At 53.0% G+C, this 24,826-nt stretch overlaps 12 protein-coding genes across 12 annotated transcripts; 6 read left to right on the top strand and 6 right to left on the bottom strand.

Moving 5' to 3' along the window:
* Positions 1-687: 687 nt before the first annotated feature.
* UMAG_06298 (uncharacterized protein) lies at positions 688-1,887 on the top strand (the record flags this gene model as incomplete). The annotated part of the gene is made up of 1 exon (XM_011389999.1): positions 688-1,887. The coding sequence occupies one exon, from the start codon at positions 688-690 to the stop codon at positions 1,885-1,887; it is 1,200 nt and encodes a 399-aa protein (XP_011388301.1).
* Positions 1,888-2,040: 153 nt separating this feature from the next.
* Positions 2,041-4,056, bottom strand: UMAG_10767 (2-(3-amino-3-carboxypropyl)histidine synthase; the record flags this gene model as incomplete). The annotated part of the gene is made up of 1 exon (XM_011390067.1): positions 2,041-4,056. One exon carries the CDS (start codon positions 4,054-4,056, stop codon positions 2,041-2,043), a length of 2,016 nt encoding a protein of 671 aa, XP_011388369.1.
* Positions 4,057-4,553: 497 nt separating this feature from the next.
* Positions 4,554-6,029, top strand: UMAG_06296 (putative TFIIH/NER complex subunit protein; the record flags this gene model as incomplete). Its single annotated transcript, XM_011389998.1, has 1 exon — positions 4,554-6,029. The coding sequence occupies one exon, from the start codon at positions 4,554-4,556 to the stop codon at positions 6,027-6,029; it is 1,476 nt and encodes a 491-aa protein (XP_011388300.1).
* Positions 6,030-6,424: 395 nt separating this feature from the next.
* Positions 6,425-8,656, top strand: UMAG_06295 (uncharacterized protein; the record flags this gene model as incomplete). Its single annotated transcript, XM_011389997.1, has 1 exon — positions 6,425-8,656. One exon carries the CDS (start codon positions 6,425-6,427, stop codon positions 8,654-8,656), a length of 2,232 nt encoding a protein of 743 aa, XP_011388299.1.
* Positions 8,657-9,061: 405 nt separating this feature from the next.
* Positions 9,062-10,717, top strand: UMAG_06294 (uncharacterized protein; the record flags this gene model as incomplete). The annotated part of the gene is made up of 1 exon (XM_011389996.1): positions 9,062-10,717. One exon carries the CDS (start codon positions 9,062-9,064, stop codon positions 10,715-10,717), a length of 1,656 nt encoding a protein of 551 aa, XP_011388298.1.
* Positions 10,718-10,893: 176 nt separating this feature from the next.
* Positions 10,894-13,368, bottom strand: UMAG_06293 (uncharacterized protein; the record flags this gene model as incomplete). The annotated part of the gene is made up of 1 exon (XM_011389995.1): positions 10,894-13,368. The coding sequence occupies one exon, from the start codon at positions 13,366-13,368 to the stop codon at positions 10,894-10,896; it is 2,475 nt and encodes an 824-aa protein (XP_011388297.1).
* An 867-nt stretch (positions 13,369-14,235) lies between these two features.
* On the bottom strand, positions 14,236-15,527 carry UMAG_06292 (putative vacuolar protein sorting/targeting protein; the record flags this gene model as incomplete). Its single annotated transcript, XM_011389994.1, has 5 exons — positions 14,236-14,587; positions 14,684-14,848; positions 14,952-15,108; positions 15,199-15,271; positions 15,378-15,527. 5 exons carry the CDS (start codon positions 15,525-15,527, stop codon positions 14,236-14,238), a joined length of 897 nt encoding a protein of 298 aa, XP_011388296.1.
* An 895-nt stretch (positions 15,528-16,422) lies between these two features.
* On the bottom strand, positions 16,423-16,913 carry UMAG_10766 (RNA methylation protein TRM112; the record flags this gene model as incomplete). Its single annotated transcript, XM_011390066.1, has 2 exons — positions 16,423-16,530; positions 16,632-16,913. The coding sequence occupies 2 exons, from the start codon at positions 16,911-16,913 to the stop codon at positions 16,423-16,425; spliced, it is 390 nt and encodes a 129-aa protein (XP_011388368.1).
* A 1,172-nt stretch (positions 16,914-18,085) lies between these two features.
* On the top strand, positions 18,086-18,859 carry UMAG_06290 (uncharacterized protein; the record flags this gene model as incomplete). Its single annotated transcript, XM_011389993.1, has 2 exons — positions 18,086-18,416; positions 18,519-18,859. 2 exons carry the CDS (start codon positions 18,086-18,088, stop codon positions 18,857-18,859), a joined length of 672 nt encoding a protein of 223 aa, XP_011388295.1.
* A 1,788-nt stretch (positions 18,860-20,647) lies between these two features.
* UMAG_10765 (RNA-DNA hybrid ribonuclease) lies at positions 20,648-21,679 on the bottom strand (the record flags this gene model as incomplete). Its single annotated transcript, XM_011390065.1, has 1 exon — positions 20,648-21,679. The coding sequence occupies one exon, from the start codon at positions 21,677-21,679 to the stop codon at positions 20,648-20,650; it is 1,032 nt and encodes a 343-aa protein (XP_011388367.1).
* Positions 21,680-22,203: 524 nt separating this feature from the next.
* On the top strand, positions 22,204-22,698 carry UMAG_10764 (uncharacterized protein; the record flags this gene model as incomplete). Its single annotated transcript, XM_011390064.1, has 1 exon — positions 22,204-22,698. The coding sequence occupies one exon, from the start codon at positions 22,204-22,206 to the stop codon at positions 22,696-22,698; it is 495 nt and encodes a 164-aa protein (XP_011388366.1).
* A 44-nt stretch (positions 22,699-22,742) lies between these two features.
* Positions 22,743-24,600, bottom strand: UMAG_10763 (uncharacterized protein; the record flags this gene model as incomplete). The annotated part of the gene is made up of 3 exons (XM_011390063.1): positions 22,743-22,971; positions 23,067-23,209; positions 23,305-24,600. The coding sequence occupies 3 exons, from the start codon at positions 24,598-24,600 to the stop codon at positions 22,743-22,745; spliced, it is 1,668 nt and encodes a 555-aa protein (XP_011388365.1).
* Positions 24,601-24,826: the final 226 nt, after the last annotated feature.

Raw genomic sequence — 24,826 nt, 5'->3', positions numbered from 1 at the left:
ATGGTTCGTGGCCCAAACACAAGTCACGACTCTGCTTGCTGCACGCTGTCGTGTGTACACTGTGCGAATGTTGCCTTGGCTCACGCAGAGAGCAGACGTCACCGACATAAACACGTCCAACGTCGGCGCCTTTGTATTCATCTCAGAGCCTTGGAGAGTCATCTACGCACGAAGCACCCCGATTGTGAAAAGCTTGACCAAAGAATCACAGAATCGTGAATCAAACGGATCGGTAATGCGCCGCGCACCATTGGGCGTTACGTCTCGCTGGGCGTCCTCCCAAGAAAGTCGTGGGTGGACAAAGGGTTTCATGTAACTTATTTACTGTCATACTTACAATTCACAGAAAGAAAAAAATCACGATTCGTGGTTCGTGGTTCGTGGTTCGTGGTTCGTGGTTCGTGGTTCGTGGTTCGTGATTCGTGATTATTGCCTGAACCTGTTACCGAATCGGAATCGAATTGGTGGGTTTTTTTCTTTTGGTTCGTGGTTCTCTCGGTCAATTTTTAAGCGTTATGGATGGTCAGACGCGAGTTGCGCTTAGCAGCATCGAGTGAGATAAATAGTCACCAAGCGTGTCTCGGTCTCATGTCTCGTTCTCTTTCTCACCCCATCCATACCATCCCATCCCCATCCCATCCCATTCTTTCAATCCCATTCCTCATCTGCTTCTCTCCAATCCTCAAGATGGCCTGCTCTTCCACCAAAAACGCCGGTGCTAGCGGCGGATGCGCCAATTGTGCCTGCGCTTCTTCCTCGAAAGGTGCCTCGGTCAAGCTCCCTTCCAAGAACACTTCGAAAACCGAATCCACCCCTCTGCTCTGGTCAACCACAACCACGGCCAATACCGAAAACTACCAAGCCGTCCCTCAAGCCTCTAACCGCAACAGTACCGCCTCTTCCTCCGCATCCACCCTCAGTGCCACCCACGAATGCCCTTCCCAACAGCACGACCCCAGTTTTGTATGCTGTAGAGACGTTACAGCTGCCGACGAGCGTACGCTAATCGACCCCGATTTCGCTCGCGACTGCATCGTCGGTCTTAGCGATGGCCTTACTGTCCCCTTTGCCCTTACCGCCGGTCTTTCTTCCACCGGTTCCACCAAGCTCGTCGTGCTTGCCGGCTTGGCAGAGCTGGTTTCGGGTGCAATCTCGATGGGTATCGGTGGATTCTTGTCTGCACAGGCCGAATTGAGCCATTTCGCATACAATCTCAGATCCACACAGCAAAAGGTCGAGCGTTCCTGTGGAACTGAAGTCGAGCGTCAGGTGCACGACATTCTCAAAGGATACGGAATCGCCCCTGATACCTCAGCGCAGATCGCTGCTGAATTGACTGCAAAGGAACAAGCTCGTCGCCAAGCCGAACAGCTCGCTGCCATCCAGCAGAACCGTACCTCCTCCTCCAGACGCAAATTGTTCGGCATCGTCTCGATCCCTTCTTCCACCTCCACCGTTCCTGCACACAAGCGCATCGCTGCAGATGACCAAGAATCGCAGCAGCTGCTCACGGACCAAGATCTCGAAAACGCCGGCCTCACACCCTTCCTGCTCAAGCTCGGCGAAGGTCTGGAACCCGTCAGCACCTCGCGTCTTTACGTCTCGGCTCTCACTATCGGTCTCAGCTACTTCCTCGGTGGTATCATCCCTCTGTTGCCATACATGTTCGTTCAAGAGGCTAGCAGGGCTCTGTTACTGTCGGTGATCATCACAGGTGTGATTCTCTTGGTATTTGGTGTCGTCAAGCAGCGCGTCACCGGTGGAGAAGGCGGTTTCAAGGGCTACGCCTATGGCGCTATCTCGACGCTCGCCGTGGGAGGTGTTGCTGCCGGAGCTTCGTGGTTGCTTGTTGGTCTGCTCGAGGGTGGAAGCGATGCAAAGATCTAGGCGGCTTTCATCTTGCTTTGTTGCTCAAGTTTTCACGTTTTCTGTTTCCTTTGGTCTTTTGTTACGCTGCGGTTTCTAATCCAAGCTTGCGTTGTCACGTACTCACTCAGCCAAAAGCAAGCAAGTGTGGAGATGCTCTAGAATTGACAAGTCCTACATAATTTCGCCTTCTCCACCGGCATCCTTGTATCCCTTTGCAATACCTTGTCGACCTTCTTCCAGCACACTAGGCTCGTCCATTCCCAGTCTCTGTTCTAAACCCTTCCAACCACGCTTTTTCAGATGTGCAATCGACGCGGTCTCTAGCACCGTGGTGAGTTGGCCGCTGGTAGCGTTGCGAACCAACACTTGATCCTCATTTGCTCCACCAGCCTGGTTGGCAATCATCTGCAGCTCATCTTGTTGTGGCGTCGGCAAGGTGGACGTGGACGAGGTAGACTTGGCGTTAAACTTGCGTCTGTGGACATACGTTCCACTGATGAGCGAAAAATGCGGTTGATCATCATCGCTTGGCTCTCGTTCGGATTCCACCTGGTCAACATTGTCACTCTGCTCGATCTGGAGCGAATGCATTTTGGCATTTAAGCCGTTGGCCTCGATTCCATTCGACTTGAATTCGTGCGGCACCAAGCGCTCGAAATCCAACACATACTTTCCACTCCAATCTACGCCCTCTTGACCGAGCTCGTGTCTTTGTGCCGCTTTGACCGCCAACTCCATCTCGAACGGCGTGACGATCGGCCTAAAGAACTCTTTGCTATCCACCAACGTGTTTTCAGGACACGCTACGAGGACAAACACATCGATCTCTTGGAAGTTGGCCAGTTTCGCTGGATTCAATTTGCCCACCGAAATCGTGTAAACTTTGCGCCTACTCGGTTTGGCCGTCAGTAGCTGACGAAGATACTTGAGCAAGGGAAGATACGAGTGGACGCCAAGCGTGCCGACCAAAAGTCCGACGACGGATGCATCGCGCGCTTTCAGCACGCAAGCGTAGCGCTTCATCAGCAGCCGATTCGTTGAGCCGGTTTCAACCCGAGACCGGCCCGTAAGCGGGTTGTAGGAGATCAGCCGAGTTGCAGCGCCCAGGGTGAGTAGGAGGTTGGTGAGTGAGAGCGATTCAGGTCCGAGGTAAAGGTAGCCACATTGTGAGAGATCGATACCTGGCGGAAGAGTGACACTGCGAGAGGGACCGAGCAGTTGAGATGAGCGATCAGAGCCAATCTCTTTGATCAGTTGCGACACAGAAGAGGCAGACGACGGACAGGTTGACGTCAACCTCGATGTTGGTGTTGCGCAAAACTCGGTAGACGTCGAATTGGCAGACACGCAAGTCGATCCATTACAACAGGAGGAAGGAGCAACCTGTTGCACTCCATTACAGCATGAGCCTCCCACCGCCCCGCCGCATTCTGATGACAACGCCGCACCAGAAGCCACAGATTCTGCATTGTACAGCTTGTCTTCGTAGTTTCTTCTAAAGTCGACATGTGTTCTGACGAGCGGCAGCGTCACACCCTGTTCTTTCAGGGCCTGTTGCGTTGCATGGAAGACATCGTCAATCACATGATCCCACGAGACGTCATACGTCAGCACCAGAGCTTCTATGTCTGTAGATGGATCGCCGCTGCAGATGTTCCGACTTGTCTCTTCAGCCAGACTGGTTGCCGCAGCCGAAACGTCTTCGAGTGGCTGCTTTGTAAACACATAGATGACTGGCAACCTCGCAGTAGCAGAGAGACAAGCATGACCATAATGCACAACTAGATCGGCATCCACATGCTTAGCAGCTACCTCGTCCACACAGCAGCCTCCGTAGCTTGTGTCTGCGAGAATGTACAACTGTGGCAAGCCGTCGTTGGAGCCCAACGCTGACGTCGATGTCGAGACTGACGCGGTGTTCGCTGATTGAGCGTCGGCAGAGTAGAGCTTTCGAGTCTCACTCTTGAGCGCCCAGTATACAGGAACCGAATCGACGAGCGCTTCATCTGGGAATTGCAAAGCTACTCGCTTGAAACCACCGCTGTGAATTTTGGCTGCTGTGGAAAGGATGTCGTAGACATAGTAGATCGAGCGACCCGAGGATGAAGCGGTTGCTGACTGCGCCAGTGGATTGAGTTCGAGGGGGGCAGTAAGAACTGCCTCGTCTGTCGTGCTGAACGCTGCCATGATCGTAAAGCTGCGGACCGAAGCATAGAAGAAGCATCGATGGTGTTGCGAGACACACGTCGAAGCCATCTACGATCTATCGTGTATCCAACTCGTTTGTGTCACCAAAATTTTCTTTCCAAGCTAAGCTTTGGAGAAGTTCAGTCTCACTTTTATGATTGAGACCTCCTCCACCACTCGAAATACACAAATGCGTCACAATCAATTTTAAAAATCATCCATTCGCCCTCGGAATTCGGAAATGTGTCCGTTTGAGTTGTCGTGTGGAGGATTTGTGATGCATTCCACGTTCACGATTCGTGGTTGCGCAGCAGCCTATCCTCGATCCAACCTCGCCGCACAGCTTCTCATCCCTAGCACGTACCACCAGCCTTGCGACGCCGGCGCCGACACTAGAGCAAAGCAGATGCAGCTGTGCGAATCAACCTAGTCCCGCGCCACTTGCGCACAAGCATCTACGCTACCTCTGCTTTGAGGCAATAGAACAAGAGCCCGCCATGGCGAGCCAGCGACATACACCAGGGCCTGGCCAAGGACTCACATCCACAGCCAAAGGAGGTACCAACACTGCGCTTGCCATTTCTGAACACTCGAGAGCAGCTGGCATTGGAGCTGAAACCATCGACGACTTTTTGGACCGGCAACCTCGATCCGTGCTCATCCGTCTCTACCAGAAACCAGCATCCTGTCTCGCTATCTTCCGACTGCTCCCCATGATGGCGCGCCAGCTCATCATGCACATGCTCTTTCTGGATGTTCCGCTGGCAGCAGACGACTTCTTGGCGTGGATCAAAAAGGAGGTAAAAAATGAGTTTGATGCTGCTGTCGACAAGCTCTCCCGTCTGTCCATCATACAGCTCAAGGCATCGGCGGGCAAGCAGATGCTACTGCTCAATGCCGGCTTCACTGAAGGAATGCGAAGAGCCTTGACGGGCGGAGGAAAACATCGATCTTTTGGTGTACCCTGTGATACAGAAGACAAGAATGCGGTGGATGTGGCTTTTCTGGATCAGTATGCTCGCACAAAGTGGGAAACGATTCTCCATTACATGGTTGGCAGCGATAACTCGAGCACTCCTCGTGAGCCCGTGCTCTACCTTTTACGTAGAAGCAATCTCATGCAGCCTAGAACCGCCTCGAGCTCGAATGGAGGACTCAACATCACTAGCCGTGGATTCCAGTTTTTGTTAGAAGACGTCAACACACAGCTGTGGGATTTGCTCTTGCAATACCTCGATATGGCCGAGGAGCGAAACATGGATCTGGTCGAGGTGCTCGCCTTTCTCTTCATGCTGGGCAGCTTGGAGCTCGGCAGAGATTACTCGACAGAGGAGTTGCCCGAAACACAGCTGCACATGCTCGAAGATTTCCGCGACTACGGTCTTGTCTATCAACGCAAAGCGTCGAGCCGACGCTTTTACCCTACACGCCTTGCCACCACCCTCACTTCGTCCGCTGCTGTACCTCTGCTGTCGAGCAACGGAACAGAGCAGGAAGAACGAGGCTACATCATCCTCGAGACCAACTACCGCCTTTACGCGTATACTTCGAACCCGCTCCGAGTCGCAGTGCTGTCGCTGTTTGTTACCATCAAGGCCAGGTTCCCGAATTTGGTCGTTGGATCCATTACGCGTGATTCGGTCAAGTCGGCCCTGGCAAACGGCATCACCGCCGAACAGATCATCACGTATCTCACGCATCACGCACACCTCCAGATGCATCGTAACGATCCTCTACTTCCTGTCACCGTGTCGGATCAGATCAGATTATGGGAGCGCGAAAAGAACCGAGTCCAGCAAAACTTGGGTTCGCTCTTCACCGACTTTACAAGTCAATTCGACTTTGAAGAGGTGCGCAACTACGCCAAGCAGCTCGGTGTGCTGGTATGGCAGGATGAGGAGAAGAGAAGATTCTTCGTGGACGAAGCGGGCAACGAACCTGTGCGAGACTATATTCGAAGAAGAAGAGCGTAGCATGCATTTGCGCCCAGCAATCCAACACCAGCCAATACAGTTTGAGGTCGAGAAGAGGCCTGTGTGTTGATGACCAATTTGAGCGTCAAGAATCGACTGAACAGCACTCGGCATACTGGACGAAGTTGCCGTGCTCACGGAATAAGTCGGCATCTCATGTTGTAACACTCACAATCGTGAATACCTGCACGTAAAAGTTGAGTGTTAGGAAAGTCTGTGTCCCAACACCTGACCAAGTTGCTGTCGCCAAGTTGCAGTCACGAGTTGATCCTATGTGGAGAAGGAGGAGGTGAGAGACCCTTGATTCGTGATTCATTTTCGTGTTGTTCTTGGTCAGTTTGGCGCACGTCCACCATCTTGCCTCGCCGGTCGTCGCCAATTCCCAAGAGCGCAACATGGAGTTTCGAGCCAGACCACGTCTGGCGGCAGCTCAAGGTGTTGCACGGCCAGCACAATCAGCGTCACCACCGTATTCCAGCTCAGCTCCCTCCAACACGTCGTCGTCGCAGGTCAATCTCACTTCGCTCTTTTGCTTTCTGCTAGCGTTTCGCGTCAGCAACGCTCTGGCAACTCGAACATTCTTTCAGCCTGATGAGCACTATCAGACCACCGAGATCGCACATCGTCTCGTCTTTGGCTATGGCTTCAAGACCTGGGAGTGGGTCTCGGCCTACGCGGTTGACGCACCCTCGAACACATCGTATCTGACAGCTGCAGTGCAGAACTTGTTCAACGGTCCCGTTCGATCCATCTTGCATCCGTTACTATTTGTACCCGGCTATGCTTTGCTCAAGTCTACGGGGCTGGACAAGTCGTATCTACTCGTCCTGTTCCCTCGTCTGCAACAAGCGATCGTCGCTGCCATTGGTGATTTTTATACGTTTCGCCTAGCACATCGCATCGGTGGTCCCGCACTTGGCTGGCTTGCAATGCTCGTTGGTACATGCAATCTGTACGCGCTGTTTACGGCGACAAGAACCTTCAGCAACTCTACCGAGGCAGCAGTCACTGCAGCGGCTCTGTTCTATTGGCCCTTCGTACCGTTCTACTCTCTCCGCTTCGATGTCGCTACCTTTTCCAGCGCGGAAGAACGGTCAATGTTGATGCAGCTTCAGGGTCCCGCGTGCGTCTGGCATCAGATGCGTCCGCAGCAGAAGCGGTCGCAAGAAGACTTGGACTTGGACATCAAGCAGATTTCTAGGATCATCTACGATCGCACGCTGCGAAAGAGCGTCATGCTCGCTGCATTTGCTTGCCTCTTGCGCCCGACAAATGGCATGCTGTGGATGTACTTGACTGCAGAGCTTTTCGTTCGACAGGTGCGTTCTCTTCGATCGAACACGTCGGACCGCAGTGCTGAAGATCAGCAAGGCTCAGTGCTGCCTCTTCTCGAACTTGTCGGCGAGGCGAGCAGCTTTGTTGCCACCCTCGCAATCATTGGATTCGCATCGGTCGGTTTGGCGCTCATTGTGGACACTACTTATGACTATTTGGCCAACCAAGTTGGTGAGAGTGCAAGGATACTACCTGCGCTCAGCCTTGTCTCCTTCGTACACAAGAACGTGGTTGCCAACCTGAGCATTTTTTACGGTACGAATCCTTGCCATTGGTATATCAGTCAAGGTCTACCTGTGCTGTGTACCATCTGGCTTCCAGCCACGCTGTTCGGACTGCTCAAAGCATTTCAAGAGCGCAACCAAGCACTTGCGGCTGATGCTAAGCGGTCATTGGCGAGGCTTGTATGTGTGACGGTGGCCGTCTACTCTTTGCTAGGACACAAAGAATTTAGGTTCCTGCAACCGCTTCTTCCAGCCCTCACCATACTTGCTGCCACAGGCCTGGAATCGTCGTACGCCAAAAGAAGATCTCGCAAAGCCGTTCCAATGCTAACCGATCATCAAGATGGCCCACTCAAGCATATGTGGCGAGCTCTGAACTTGCTCCCTTTTTGGCTTCGAGCTGTTCTGCTGACGTTACAACCCATAGCAGCCGTTTACTTGACCACAATCCACGCTGTCGGTCAGGAGCAGGTCCCCTTTGAGCTCGGCAGGATGTTTCGGCAGCAACAGCTCACATCCGAGTCATCTGCGAATCAAGTCGAGTTTGGCTCTGGCTTCGGTCGCATCCACAACCTGGGCTTCCTCATGCCATGCCACTCAACACCATGGGCGACGCATCTGCACGACAAGCAACTCGTCGATCGAAGCTGGTTCATCCAGTGTCCACCTCCCCCATCGAGATCGCTGATGACCCGTGAGCAGCAGACGGTCGAGTATTGGGATCAGAGCGACTTTTTCTACCACGACCCCATCAAGTATCTCGTCGATCGGTTTCCGTACAATGTCAACACCGACTATCCAGCGTCTCCCAAGTCACAGCAGCAAGGAGGGGGTCATCCATGGGACAAAGGTTGGCGCCATTCGTGGCCTAGTCACTTGGTGGTGTTTGAAAGTCTGCTCAAGGAGGGAACGAGAAAACCAGGGCATACGAGGACGCTCAAGAATCTGTTGAGCTTGAAAGGATATAGGGAGGTAGCCAGGTATTGGAACACGCCCAAACACGAAGATCCAAGAAGAGATGGTGATATTGTTGTGTTGGCATACAAAGGGCCCAAGTCGCATCGCTAACGTGCAAGAGCATATATACTGGCACACCGCAACGGACCGATGCGAGCAGCCTGTGTCGATGGTGACTGAATGTGATGCTCCTCGTCATCAACTCACACAGCAAACATTGTGCGGCACTTACTAGTGAGCGAAGGTCAAACGTGAGCGCACCGTGCACGAAGCATATTGTGCAACATTCACGATTCGTGATTCACGATTCACATTAACGATTCATGATTCGTGATTCGTGCTTTTGGCCCGAGTTCCGTGATCCGCGAAATTGTGCCGCACTGACGCGGCGTTAAGAAGCTTTCCAGTAGTCAGTACTCAGCTCGACTCGAAACCCTTGTCGTCTTGCCACCACGACTTTCTCTCACCCGCCGGTGCTTGCTTCTTGCAAAGAGCTCGTGGCTTCCTGTCGTAATCATGGCGACACTACCGTACATTTCAGTACAGCCCAATTATGCCGAGGTGTTCTCCGACATCTCGTCGTCCACCATTGCTGCCGAAAAGGCATGGCTCTCCTACTACGCGTCCAACGCACCTTCATCCAGCGTACATATCAAGCTTCCTCTCATTCAGACCAAAGACGACGGACAGAATGTTGAAACGCAAGGTGGAGTCAAAATAGGCGACCCAGAAGCGTCTGGTGGACCTACCAACGGGCTACAAATTCACCGAGTTCCAGGGAGCTGGCTAGACCTTGAGTTGACGCAACAAGGCAAAGCTGATACTGACGGCAGCAGCAGCAACAAAAACAACAACAACAACAACAACAAAAGGTCAACAAGAAAGTTGCAATCGAACATCGAGCTCGACTCTGGAATTCAAATTTGCTTCCCTCGCAGATCCGTGACCAAGTTCTTGCCTACCGTAGGCACGTCGAAGGTCAACGACAATTACACGAATCATCCCACCATTGATGCATTCGACATGGGCCTGGGATCGGCAGACGATGAACTGGATCTCTTTGTCGCAGGTGGCTCTGAAGGGTCGCTGTACACTGGACGACTTGTAGGCGAATTTGATGCGGCCGAAGCGCGAGCAAATGCGATCGAAACTCTGACTGAAGAAGAGCAACACATTCTGACCGGAGAATCGTCCGATGCAGAAGAGCGCAAATGGGAGATCGAAGCGCGAATCCGACTCTCTATTAGCTCGGCTAAGTCGAGGTTGAGTAAAAAGACAGCGCTCAAGGGCCACGTTGGTGACGTACGCTTTGTCAAGTTCTTCCCGTCGAACAGAGTCGTGCTGTCCACATCGGGCGATTTGACGTGTCGGATCTGGGATCCTTTCACAGGAGACAATCCGCGCACATTGCAGGGTCACAAACGGGCAGTCTTGACCGCAGGCGTCATTGGCAGAGGCAAGAGTATACTGACGGCCGGAGCGGACGGATCGGTTCGATTGTGGGACGTAGCAACGCCCAAACAGATTAGGATGATGGGCAGTGATCGATATTCTGCCGTTCAGTGTTTGGCTTTGTCACAGCTACAGGACGGAGCGGAAGCAGAGCAGTCGACTTTTGCAGTGGGACTTGCGAGTGGTTCGTGGCAGCTGTTTGATTTGAGAACAGCAGCAGCGAGTGTAACGACGAGCAAATTCGATTTTCCACCTGGTGCGGCGCCCTCAGCGACGGATTTGTGGAGCCAGACTACAACTGCGGGTGTTACTGCGATCAATGTGCTGGAGAACACTGTCGTGGTGGGAACCGCTAATGGCATCGTCAGTGTGTGGGATGTTCGCGCCACTTGTTCACAAACCGATAGTGCGAGCGTGCCCAAAGGTCTGCTCACAACGTGGAAGCGCAACAACGCCGAGATCAACTGCCTTCGGCTTGTTTCTACGGACGACGAGCAGCATGTGCTGGTGGCGACGCAAGATGGATTGCCGTACCGCGCTGCGCTGCAAGGCTGGACGCATATGCAGGGAGACGATCAAGACACTGAATCGACATGTCGTCCTCCCAGGGTGGTGCACGAATACGCTGGATGGGACTGCGACCAGACCAGCTGGATTGGCTTGGATCGGTCAGGCCGCACAGTGATTGCTGGTGCTGAGGGGGCCGTTCGGCGCTACTGATCAACAAGCTCAGCCTGCAAATCACACACAGTCTCTGTACAGTGTAATGTCGATTCAGTAGGTTTAGAAAACGTGAGATTCACAAAGGTCTGTGCCGTGTGCGTGGGTGTGGACAGGCAAAGATCGACTAAACCAAGACGCGTAATGACAGTTAGCAGATGAGCGAACAGGCAAGCTCAGGTCGCCACTCGACGAATAGACACACTTGTCACGCCGCAAGTGGACTTGTTGGCAGCCACGCCATCCAAGTGTGTGACGCTTTGCTTTGCGGATCCTACGATGGTTGTTCGCGAAGGTTTCCTTATCAATCCCACAGACGACGACGCTCGTGTATTTCTCACGGGGCTGCTAGTGTGAGTGCTGGAGAAGCTCGTTTTGCGTTTCAGCGTGAGCATGGTTGGTGAAGGCGACGAAGACGACCGCTGATGCGACGACGATCGAGCCAGAGACGTGGCTTGTACGGTCGGGGTGTGGAGCCGAGTGATCGTCGTCGAGGGTGGAGTGGAGCTGGCAGTGACAGTACGTGTTGGAGCCGACGCGATGCTACTGTCGGCGGAACGCATGTGAAAACCGTGGTCCTTGCACGTTGCTGTCCAGTATTTGACTGTTGCAAGCGACGCTGTGGACGCAACGACTCTGATCGTCGTCGGCCGGTGTGTGAGCGGAGCAGAATTTGGCACCTGGGTATGAACAGCTGCGCTCTTCCACTCATCTTCCCCGACCGCGCCGCGATGCGCGCCTGCAATTCGGCTGTAGTCCGTCCCGCCAGCATGTGGATCGGTCGACTTCGAAGGAGACCTCCGCAACGAAGTCGAAAGTTTGCGCAACAGTGACGGCTTCTTCCACACCACTGCTGAAGGAGGTCGCGGCTCCGCTGACTGATTGAGCGGCTTGGAACAGTGACTAGCATGCGCACAAGAGCGTCGATCTGTTACACCTGTCGTATGGTGTTCGACATTGAGCACTTCGATCGGATCATCTCGCTGTTGCGCCGACTCGTGCACCCAGCAAACCTTAATCTCTCTCGTCCTATCATTCCCGAACAACTGCCCAGCTTCAGCCGTTTCGATGGGACATTCGGCGCGTGATCGTGCCGAGACAAAGGTTTGCACAGAGACGGAGCTGATCCTCCTAGCCCTCGCCGGAGCTGTTAGTTCTGAACGAGCTGATCCAGCTAGAGTGACTCCGACTGTCGTTTGTCCAGCTGCTACGGAATCCGTCCAAGCCACACCACGTGTTGCTCTCGCAGAATCTTTCCTAGGCAACTTCGGAGGCGCTGGACCCAGTTGAAACTTTGCAACACCGCCGCTTTCCTTCTTGACATTTTGCGCGACTACGCACCGATCCGCCACAGAGCCCATCCTACCCGGCTTCCTGTTCAAGTACTCTTCCGGACTCTTCCTTATACTCCTCAACGTCGGAGAGCTTCTCCTCTGAACGAAGAAGACGGGAACCGTGATGGCGCTCAGATCCTCCAATGTCCCACGACAGTGCTCTGGACGTGGAGGTCTTGCAGGTGGCCTCTCGGTCTTCTGCTTCATCACGCGCTTAGTCATCGCCAGAGCTATCGGGCTATGCCTAACGATCTCCTGTGGAGCAGCCGCCGAGGTTTGTCCGAAAGTGCCGAAGCTAGCTCGCGAATCGCACAGCGAGCCGCAACCACCAGGCATTCGAAATCGATCCAGGTCGTCGACCCCGCTTTCCCGAGTTTGGCGCTCTGCTCGAGTCGCCGACGACACAGAGGGCTCGACACATTGCTCGATCGGCGTACGTTTGGCTCGATCCGCAATCACCTGTGCTAAAGTTTCGTCCAACATTGTTGCTACGTCGGTGATAGCGCTTCGGGGTGTCACAGGAAGGACAGGCGGCAATGATGATCCGTCAGCAAACGTCGAGGTTGGCGACGAGCAGTGTGAGTGCAACAGAGACGATTTTTCGATTTGAGGTGGAGACGAGTAGGTCACGATGGTTGAAGCGCTGCAAGAATCGTTCGAGCTCGAAGTATTGCTGAATGCTTGGTGAGCCGGTCCGGGCGTCTCGTCAACAGTTGATGATCCTGCACTGGATGCGTCCGAGAGTTGAGAGCTGTTGTGGTGATCATTGCCATGCTGGTCAGCCGAGATCTTGACGCTGGACCCGTCCTCTTGACATGGGCTGTGAAGATACATCCTCTCATCCATGGCGCGATCCCTATCGCTAGTCCGGATCCGTGGCTCACTCGAGCGCTCCCAACACGGCGAATCCGGGGTACGACCAGGAGTGTACGGATAATCGGCATATGAATCGGCGATTACTCCTTCGAACAACATCGACAGAGGGCTTGATGGTTCTGATGCGGAGAACATCACGGAAGCCAATTTGCACGTGAGGATCGTATCGAAGGTAGAATCGGGTTCAAGTTGAGCAGGAAAGGCACGTTGGAAGAAAGCGATACGGTCGTCGGTCGGCTGGCCTAGTATCTTGTCAAGAGGAACGGGGCGTTGGGCACGACTGTTGAAAGCTGAGGACACAGCATCGAGTTGATTTCTTTTCATGGAGACGGCGGCATAGAGCTGGCTTGCGCGTTCGATGACGGGAATCGGAAACAGGGTCGTGTCTCGCCTGTAGTCGGTGTCATCACCAAAGGAGTCGGGTTGGGGCAGGAGCGACATGCGGAAGTGGAAATGTGCACACCGCCGCCGACTTCACGCAGAGCATAGAGTCAAAGTGGTGTCGTCGTAAAAGCACAGGCGGTCGGGGCAACACGGTGATATATACGCGCGCAAGCATGCTGTCAGCGCTCGCTACGGCTGCAGAGCACAGTACTTGCGATGCAGCACACGGCTATGTGATGTAAGTCATCTAGGCGATACTCACTGTCAGCAAAGATGAGCTTAGCCGATGCTCAGACCGCATCGAACGTGCGATGAGGTTTGCTCAGAATGAAGACATTGGCTGCTTGATCGTTTCACAATTGCAAATCCTACCGAGATGAGGGAAACAAGGCTTTGAGTAGCTCGTTGTCCAGTATCTTGCCCACGATAAGGGATTGAATTTGGTCAGATGTATAACTTGTTCAGTGAGCAACCCATGGCGATATTGGACAAGCCGATGGGTCGAGTGTTCTCTGTCTTGCAATTACCGTATGTCTCCCCTGAAAGCTGCTTCGCCGATTAAATTTTTGACGTGAGGGCGAAAGAGGCCTTACGTTATCGGATGGCCAGAGCGTCTGACCGCAGAATCGAATCTGAATGAAAACTCGAGGCGTGAACGTCTCAGCAGATACAGAGGGAAGGCCGAACCCATGTCGATTATCCTAGCGCGGCGAAATTTGTTGGTTCCATGTGAAGCTCAAGAGGTGCGTGCACTTTGCTCCATCGATTCGTCTCATGCCTCGACTCACGAGCCCGTCATTCCAAATGATTTTTGGAAGGTCGTCTCGACCATACCATCACATTCGGATGCCCAACTTCACCTCTTCCGGCTGGGGTATGTGATGACTGCATTGTCTTTCGACCACAAGGCCGTCTGCTGAAACGCTAGTTTTCGGGGATTCTAAACACCGTGATTTCCTGTTGCTTAAAGTACCTCCTGTTCTCCTCGTCGATCAACACCAAATTCAGGTAATACCTCGTGCTGAACTTTTTGTTGACATCTCGGAACGTAGGAGTCAGTTCGAATCCACCTAAGAAGAGACGAATGGGAATAGTCTCGCCTCGCACGGGAGCACCGTCCATGATTTCGAACTTGGTGATGGTCTCGGATTCGTTGTACTGGTTCGGCGCCGCGCCAGTGGTTTCGCGTCGAATGATCGATAGTTCCATGTGCTTGATTTTGATTCGAACGAGAAGGAAATAGATCTTGCCCACAATGACGTCTTTCAGGTGATATCTGCAAGCGCGGAAACAGTAAGAACAGAGTGAGATCCATGTTCGAGCAACAAAGCAGATAGGTTTCACTACGGAAACAGAAACGATGACGGCTTACTTTGACTTGTTGTACTCAAACTCGATGTGCAAACAATCCTCGATACCGACTTCCATCTTGATGGCGTTGTTCGAGTCTGGTGGCATGCGATACGAGTGGACCCAGATATCGCGTTCCTTGACCACATCGGTCAAGCGTCTTGATATCGTGACCCGAATATAATACCTTTTGCGAAACGCACGCAAGAACAACAAAGATTGTTTTCATCAGCATTGTTACACGCGATACGCCATGCATCAAAGGGACGGGAGAGAGCAGGCGGACATACCTCAACTTGACATTGATGCCGTTATAGCTTTCATACTGCTTTTCGACGTTTTTGAACTCGAATTCAAAGTTTTGTGCTGCCCTCATCTCTCCCGGTGATGCGAGCTCCTGTACGAGCGAGAGGAATTCGTAGTGGTTGCCGCGGTCGTAGAACATTTCTGTTACATGCCGCCAAAAGAACGCGGAGCTCAAAACATCAGTCTATGTCTTTGAGAGCTATGTTCGACAGCGAATCGGGAGCGACATACCTATACTGCCAACAAACTCGATCTTGATACCCTCATGTACAAGTTTCTTGCCATCGCGTACGCGCACCGATACCTGTCGTTGTGCGCGATTCACACGGTCACAAATGCAAGTGTTGATTGTTAGTTGTACGGCTCCTTGGCTGTCGGCTCTCAGAAACGAGAGGCGTGAAGCAACGTACCGATCCTTTCACACTTTCCCCATCAAAGTAGATGGGACACTTTTCCTTGCCCGCCTTGTCCATCTTGATCTCGACCTGTTTTCGCGCATCTTCGTCTTCCAACCGCACGTCGACATCGACCGGCGAGGAGAAGGAGAAGAACGACGCCATGATTTCCACGGAGGTGTTGGTTCCTTGGCAGTTGTTGTACTAATGCGCTGCGTGCTTGTCGAAAAAAGCGCTGGTGTGATCGGATGTGTGATGGTTTCGTCCAGGAAGATGCGTTTTGGGCGGGTTGTCCTATAATGAAATGAAGGGGTTTTGTTAGCCGCGGCGATCGGATAAATGAGGCTCGCAGCCGTGATGTCGGTGGATACTGTTGGCTGAAGGTAGCTTGATGTGTCAGAGGAAAGCCAAGGCAAGATAGGAGGAGCCAAATCACGTCAACGGGATGGTAGGAGTGGAGGGAGCAGCGCGGTAGAGTGTTGATCTCAGCGTATTTGTTTGGCTGCTTGGTCTGTGTGTGACAGCAGCGCTGTGCCTGCGCCTCGAATTTCCAACGCGTGGCATTTCACAGTCTGTGAGTCCTGCCAGTGCATCGTCCATGAACGAGAACGCATCGCCGATTACGAATCGTACAGTGCAAAATTCACGATTGCAATCGTTAATCTGGCCCGATTCCGACTTTCGAATCCTGGACCTTCTTTCATTCACGATTCGTGATTCTCACGCTTCGCCACTTTGTGGTATACGGCTTGCATCATGTCTATCGCAGCGACAGAATGCAGGCTCAAGCACTTTTCGCTAAAAAAAAGGCTCGCAAGAACTGGAAACAAGACAGCTATCGTTCACATCTGGTGTTGAGCCCTAGTTGTCGACCCAGTCGTAGCTGGACTTGCCGCATGTGCTCAGATCAATGAATTCGGTACAATTACAATTGGAACCACAGGTGCTCGTTGATTCAATGCTACAGCTCGAAACCCGGTCGAAGCCTCGTCTGTACGTATACATGCTTCGTCGAGTTCAGCCAGCTGCCGTTTCCGGTGGTCGGAGTTGTGTCCATGCATCACTTGCCAATCTCGTGCTCAGCCAGCAGCATATTTGGAATACCACTTCGGATCTGGTAGATGTGCGAGCAGTTTGGACAGATCATTTGACCTTCCACCACGTGAATCTGTCATCATCGTGTCATTGTGCCAACAAAGAGCTTTCGTCAATCTTCTCATATCCGCCACATCTCAACCAAACTTGGCTCAAATTACAGCTGCAACTTACCTCGAGCAATACATGATGTAACAACTTGATGAGCGCCTCGTCTTCCAATGGCTTGGAAGGATCCGGTCCCTGGTCTGGCAAAGTCGTATCGCCCAAACTCCTCGCTGTCTTGACAAGGGCTGGCCAATCAAGTTTAGGGAGGAAGCCCTTGATGAATATTTCGTTCGGTTCCGCCTCGATGAGTTCGAGCTGAACGTCTTTCAGAATAAGAGGGAAGTTGTTCGATGTGGTTGCGCATGCTTTTGCGTGGCACGCGAGCAGATTATGTGTTAGCAGCCTCATCGTGCGCAAAACTAGCTCGTCAAAGTGATGCAGGAATTCGATATGTCCTCTCGGTTTCGTTGTGGTGACGTTGCGGTGAAAAAAGTGCTGCCTTGTGGTGTGGTGTCCCCGGTATAGCTTGATGGAAGAGGACGAGAAGGTGTCGACCGACAGGTTCTTCACATCCAGGTGTGGAGTTGCAGACAAAATGCAAAGAAGGGTCCGATCCTTCAAAAATTTCCACAGATTCGAGATTGTCATGTATATCGCTGCATCACGTGAGCATTTCCCATTTGCCAGCTCGAGAACTACCTCGGTCTGACACTATACATCATCCAAAACAAATCCCCCTTCCAGCAGAAATCACGAATGAGCTTCACGATTCACGATTGATCCTGGCATGTCTACATGGTGACATCCACGATCCTTCGCTATCGACAGCAAAGCCCACACGAAAGCCGGGTTCAGACTTCCACCCACAGCTTGCCTCGATACAATATTCATGCACGAACAATGGGCTTTTCTGTTTACATTTGAGGAGAATTACTGTAACGCTGATCTGGTCTGCTATGCAGATGAATTCGAGACCTATTGGTCTGCTTGGATGGAAGATCGGCCGCAGTCTATGAGTTTACTACTCTATCGCCTGCGTTCAATGTCGGATGAGAGCTCGGATCAAGGTCGGGTTAAGCTCGGTATGAAGCCATGATCAATAAATCATTCAACGCTGGCTGGTAGACGAAAAGTGGGCGTCAACAGTTGGATACGCTCGTGTGTGAGGTTGATGCTGCCGGCTGGTGGCGGGGAGATATGGAAATCTGCAACTGTACAGGGGCTTGCGGAGATTGCAAGAGTGGGTGAGATTTTGCGATGATCGGACAGCAACAGCCAAAGATGCTGTTGATGAGATTGAGACATGGTGGTGGCGATGAAGTGACTCAGCGGAAGGTCATCACCAGTATGAGTGGCTGAAGGAACAGAGCACGCCACCTCTCACTTATCCGTTTACGAGGCTCGACTGGGATATAAGGAGCAAGGCTCACAGCTTCCCTTCGCTCTTCGCTCTTCGCTGCGTCTCCATCGTTCCCTGTCCCCTGCCTGCCCGCAGTTGATCCCCTACCTCCCTGCTCCATTCCCTCTTTTTCCATTCTTTTCCCTCTCTGATCCTTCCATCTCCCCCCTCAACTGTAGAAATGTCGCAAGCCATCCGTCTCTCGGTCTTTCTACTGGGGCTGCTCGTCCTCGCAGCTACCGCCTCGGCGTTTGAAATCACCTTCCCTGGCCCTGCCAACTACTGGGTCGCCTGCGGTTGGAACAACATGACATGGAAAAGCGACACCACAGATCCCAAGATCGTCACCATTATGCTGACCAACTCGAACAAGACGCTGCTGAACGACGATTTTGAAATCGGTAATGCTCTGCAGGGATCGGACAATGCAGCGATGGTCTATATTCCGTGCTTGGCTGCTGCGAGCGGATACTCTTTGTTGTTTGTCGATGCTAACAAGTATGATCACAAGCGTAAGTTGTATAGTTGGAGGCGGTGTTCGACGGTCGGAAAGCATGAGGCAGGATGACTGAATCATAGATGAGAAACGTTGCATTGGTGGATGGGAGAAACAGAGAACAAGGTGCTGTATAGCTCATCGCAATTCTACATCAAGCCTAAAGGTTCCAGTCCCGATCCGGCTTCCGGTCAATCGAGCATCCCTAGCGAGAATCAGCCGTACTTCAACACGCCCGGTATTGTGCTTCCGCCTCCAGCCAAGCCGGACCAGGTGACCAACACCACTGCAGGGCCTAACTCGAACAACGAGGCGCTTCCGAGGTTGGACGGCTCTTCGGCTTCGTTCGGCAGTTTCCAGCCTGTACAGCATACCAATTCGGCTTTGGGCATGCTGTTCAGCGATCTGCTGTTTGTGCTTGTCATCGCTGCGTTTACGGCTCTTGTTGTCACTTGGTGAGAGACGCGAGGCTCATGCTTGCTTTTCTCACTCTCTTTGTTGATTGTGTTTTCAGCCTGAATTCATGACGCCTGACACTACGGTGGATGCTATCTACGCTTGACACTCCACGCGGGTCTGTGTACAGAAGCTGTGAGACCTCGCTGGTGTATCTGCACTTTCTCATTCACCCAACGTAGTTTGCACGGTGGTAGACCACGCAGGCACTTGACCTCTTCTACAAGCGAGAAAGCTCAGTCGGGGTGAAATCGTGCGGCGATGCATGTTGCGCTTGGCTGTGAACAAAGTGAACGGGCATGAGCACGAGAAGCGATGCAGGCACTCGCCAGTCTGCCAGGAAGACATGTATATACAGATCGCAAAAGCTCATGTAAGCTAGAACGGAGCTTCCTAGGTGTTAGTCAGCACAGGGCGGTTGCTCGACGTGGATTTACGTAGGATTCGTGATTACGCTATTTCAACGTGCAACACGCAACACGCAACTCGTGACTGTCACTTTGATGCTACTTGTCGCTTTCTGGGCAGCAAAATGTGAACGTGAATGTGAATCACGAATGTGAATCGGCTGAGATGTGAGAAAGATTCGATACGAATAGATGGGTATAAATACCTTGCCGGATCGCTCGGTGACCGCGACACTCAGGCTCAGGGGTGGATGAAGTCACGCCATCTGGTGACAACCAGCTCCTGTCCGTCGTCACGACCGCCGCGCGAGTGATGTTATTCATACGGTGCGATGGAAGCTCAAAGGTATCAATCCTCGACTCCCACCAAGCTTGCGCTTATCTCGGTCTGACTGTGTCAGGGATCGCCGCCCGCATCGACCTTCCGACCACTTTCGGATGGAAGCAATGCTGTGTCTTGAACTGAACCACAGATGGAGCATGTCTTTCATTTCTTTCATCTCGGTCACGGTGCGATTGCTGCATTCACGATTCGTGGTTCTTGATTCACAATCGTGAATTCACGATTTGAGCCCCACCCTAAGTCATTCCGTGATGCACGATCCCGGCTAAGCGTCACTCGTTGGTTGAATGCATAATGCTTTGATTGCGGCTGAGGCCTGTTGTGGCCCCCTTCTCGCCGGGAAAGGGGGGCTATATGAGCGCAAATGCGAGCGACAAGAGGGAGGGAGTACAGGGAGGGAAAATTCGAGCGCTAAGCGATGGCCAGCGTAGCGACGATGAAAAAGATGGTGGAGGAGAACAAACTAACATAAATGCGTGAAAAAAAACACTAAGTTATAATCGTGAATGCTGCTCTCCCAGACGCTCTCGCCCTACCGCACGCGACGCCTAGCAACCAGTGTAATGTCAGCTGTCACGATCTCGAGCTCTGAAAATGCAATCGCCAAGGAGAATGAAAACAAAGCTAGCTCGTTTGCTCGCAGTAAGCCAAGACACAGACATCAGATCCGTGATTGTTAAATGGCCACAAACGCGCAGCCGAGCTAGAAACTGCCGATCCAAGCCGCAACCTCGCGTTTGCACCAAGGCCCGTGACTGGTTGTCGAACACGATTCTGTGATCCAAGGTATACATTGATAGTTCTAGTTCCGGATTTGGTGCCAACTTTAAGGCGGCGTTACCGAACAGGAAGCATGGGTTTGGGTCTGGATTGGCACTACGAGAGCTGAACTGGCTCTGCAAGCAAGACGTGTCGAACTGCCATCGCCATCATGCCAAGCAAGACACACATCAGCTTGGACTGAGCTTTCTAACTGACGACCGATTCGAATGTGAAGTATACATGACATTGTATGAACCAACGCATTGCCAATCGACAGTTTCACCAACTCACGTGCGCCTGCTCGTTTGTTGGGTTGATGGAGATGTTGATCGAGAAAGCGGGCGAGTTTGCCTCGCTATCTCTCATCACATGAGACTCTGGCGCGTTGGATCTCATGCTCAAGTCGCTTGAATCGTCGCGCGGCAGACTTGCGCCGTACTTTGCCATGCGATCGACAATCTCGTTACCATGGATGCCCACGTGCGCCTTCACATGTTCAAGCTTTGGACGTGGATGCCTACCACTCAACTGCTTGTCCAATTCGACGATCAGATCTTGGTTCTGAACATCTGCGCCCGCAAGCGTCTTGAACCCATTCTGTCTCCATTTTGGCAGCCACTCGGTCACTGTTTGCATGCTGTACTTGCTGTCTGTCATTATCAACAGTTGACGTCCGTCGTTCGGACACAACTGAACTGCACGGATAAGAGCCATGAGTTCGGCGCGATTGTTGGTCTGTTTGTCACCGGGCAAACGACGTGATTCGTTCAAGTGGTGCAGCTCAGGATCTTCAAAGAATACGCCCCAGCCGGCACGCGCCGTGGTTCGACCGTTGCCGATCGAGCTGCCGTCGCAGTAGACGGTACTCGTGCGCTGTGGGCCTGTGCGAGAAGAGGAAGCGTTGGGGAACACAACGTTACCATACGACTGTTGCACACGAGCTTGTGGGACGTGGCTGCTGCAAGATGGCTGTGCACGAGGCTTTGGAGCCGGGCATGAAGGACGTCCGGGAGCCTCTCGAGCCTTTTGAGCCTGCTTCCTCTGCTTATTCGAATAAGCCGTAGCGTAAGGAGTGTACGATCGATCAGCGCCGTTCGAAACGCTCGTGGTGTTGCTCACAGCATTGCTAGCTGCGCTATACCCATTGCCGTGCACGAACGCCTGCGCCGCAGCTTCGCTGTCGAACTTCTTGAACACGGCGCCCGAAAATCCTTTGGTAGCAGCCTCGCACTCGGTCCACGTATGAAAGATTCCTTGCTGCTTGCCCTTCTGTACGGCGTAGTAGCCGCCACCCTTACCAGCTCTGCCCATGTCGCACCAACGTTCGTACTCAGCAATGGATGCGAGAAATTCGGGTGCGTAGTCGTGTTGGTGTTGAACGGTAGGTGCGGGATGCGAGCTGGAACAGAGAGTTGCCGCAGACGAGACAAGAGCGAGCGCGTTGTCGATGAAATGAAGTGTCGTCCGTGCACGAATGCTCGACAACAAAGGGGAGACGCAGCCAGTCATGCAAGCGCGGCTCTATGAAGCGCACGCGTGCTCAACTTTGGTACTCCAAGCCTGCTTAGGCTGATGCGCAAAGCTCAGTCCGTCCCCTTTGCGATCGAATGAGTAGCAAGTGTAAGGGAGACCAGGCGTGAGGTGGAGCGCCAAGTCACGAGTCTGACTGCGATCACGTGGGCAATGCGTGATGAGGTTCGGCAAAAAAGTAAAATCCGGCTTCCGTGTTCCTTTTTAACTTGGCTCTTCGTCCAGAGATTGTGCTTCGTGCTTCGTGCTTCGTGCTTCGTTCTGCTAAACACCTTGACCTGTTCCATCGACAGTCGCACAAAGCAATGACGATTGCGCCGACACTGAGCGCACCCTCGGTGGACGCAGGCGCTACGCTGCACAACATCCTCACCCACCAAGTCAAAGTCAAAGTCTCGTCCGGTACATCCAAGGACGCCAGATCCATGCTCGATGGTTCCGCAGAAACCTGCTGGACCTCGGAGAACGTTGCGCCCAACAGCGATGCGTCTTGTGCGGTCCACGTCATCTCATTTAAACTTGCACACTCGATCTCGATAGCAAAACTGCACACGTTGGCGCTCACGTTTGCAGGAGGCTTCAGCCCAATCTCGCTCAATATCTTGGCATCGGAAGATGGCAAGGTGTGGTCCAACGTGTTGGAACGACTGTTTCCGATAGATACAAATGCAAGACAGTTCTTCCACATCCAAGGACTGCAAGATCTGCAAACAAGCTGGTTGCGCTTCGAGCTCCAGGGTAGCACCGACGAGTATGGGAGGGTAATCGTGTATCAGGCTGAGATGTTTGCTACATGCTAACATACAACCCGTCTCGCAAATGCTAATGCTAGACCAGCAGACTTTCAGAAGAAACGCCAGATCGAATCCTCCGGTTGCTTGGCCTTGAATGCGCCGTATGCTCGACACATTGGACTGAGAATCAACAGCCCCAGAATCCATGTGATCCAGAAGGGTGGCGTGTTGCCCAAGCCCTTGGTCTGTTCCCACTCATTGGGCGGCTTATCCGGAAGATCGTGTTCGAACAAGTACCGCACTGGAACAGCGAGCAGGAAGTACAAATACATGTGCGCTCTGTCGTTTTCAAACCAGCAAAGGCGTCAGCCGTCTGCATCAAACACATCAGCCGCAGCCGCAGCCGCTGTTGGTAACGGACGCCACAGACTTACACGTAGAAGAAGAGCGCCGATCCACCGTAGTTGGGTAAACCCGGGAGGAAGGACGCCATGCTCGGAGGCATGGCGCTGAACACGGCTAGCAGGGCAAAGTTGATCGACATGGTCAAGAAGAAGAACGAAGGGCTGGGCGGATACTGTATTAAGCAGTCCAGGCATTCGGATTCGAGTCAGTTTTCATGTGCACCGCAATGACGGCGTGCGAGAATCGTAGGATAATGCCAAGACATACCTTTGTGATGTAGAAGAAGCTCTTGACCGATATCAAGTACTGGTTGGCACCGTCCGGCACTTGCTGCCCGCCGATGCGCAGGCAGTCTTCGGACAGATTTCCGAAATGCAACAGCCTCGTGCCGACGAAAAGAGCAGCAAGCACCACTGCAACGCTCAAGTTCCACGCCGCCACCGCCTTGGGTGTCCAGCGTTTGTGTAGCATGACCCTGGCATAAAGCATGCCGAACACGCAGAATGAGAGCCACGCGAGAGGCGGGAAGCCCGACATGACGTACGAGTTCTGGACCGGATAGAACCAAAAGTCGAACCACGGACCGAGGTGCGAGCTCGGTGCGACACGCGGCTGGTCGGTAGAGGTATCGACGAGGGCGAGCAACTCGATCGGTACTTGGTGATGGGGCAACCAAGACGGTTCCAAGGATGTGGACGCGCAGCGGCCGCCAGTGGGAGAGAGCCAGACGTTCCAGAAGATGGAAATGTAGCTTAGCAGCAAGAGCAGAGCGTTGTGTAGCCAGAACGAGGTCGAATGCGATTGAGTCGATGGTGTGATGCTACATGGTTCTTCGCCGCCGCCAGTCGATAGCAGCGGTCTCGTCTCCGCCCGATTGCCGTGCTTGGGCTCGGTCCGCAACCATTGATCCAACCATTTCGCAAGCGCTGCTTCGGTCCGATCTACACCCAAACACAGCAATCCAGTCAAGAGATAATCCACAGCTAACCCGATCAATACGATGTTGATCACCAAGATATGCCTCCCCCACATCAATGTTTCGCCCATCACCTCGCTGACCAACGTTAACGCCACCGCTCTCACCACAAAGTGCCTCGTCATTCTGCCACTGCTCCACCCGATCCTGACTCGAGATCGATGAAAGTAGACACAACCCATGCCCATCAACAAGAAGAAGCCGGGTGCACACAGGTGCGTGATGGTACGTGAAATGTAGGCGGTGGTAAAATTCCATCGGGTAAACACCGTGCCCGCTGACTCGGATTGTTTGGGCGTGCCGTGGAGCCATGCTCCCAAGAACAAAGCGGCATGGTCGAGCGACATGAGTGGTAGGATGAGTCCTCGAAGCAGATCCGGTGCGAGCGCGCGCGACGCGCGCGACGAGGTGGTGGTCGATTTTGTGGCTACCGCAGCGCTGGCCGATGTGGATGCAGAGTCGTAGTTGCCGTCGCTCGGTGTGCTGGTATGGTCCGAGGTTGCAAGGGCAAAGTTGGTGTCCTGTACCACCTGAGTTGCTGCAGCATCCTCGGCATCCGCGACATCCGACATTCGAGCAGTGGACATGATGGAAGTGTTACGAGCCGAATCGAGTTCGTGATCCAGTGCTTTTCGTTGACAGCATAATCAGACGTCGAACGTGGTGGTGGAAGCAAAGGCAGGTGGTTGCGATGGCCTGACAAAGCACAAGACAACAGCTGTTGAGCAAACAGCAGCGTGCAAACGGTTGGCCCGAATTGATTGCCGACTTGCCGTCATGCCGCCGCCGCTGCGCCACGCTCTACGCATTCTG

Source organism: Mycosarcoma maydis, chromosome 4 (genome assembly GCF_000328475.2).
Source record: "Mycosarcoma maydis chromosome 4, whole genome shotgun sequence".
Taxonomy (NCBI): Eukaryota; Fungi; Basidiomycota; class Ustilaginomycetes; order Ustilaginales; genus Mycosarcoma; species Mycosarcoma maydis.
This window is presented reverse-complemented; position numbering and strand designations above follow the sequence as displayed.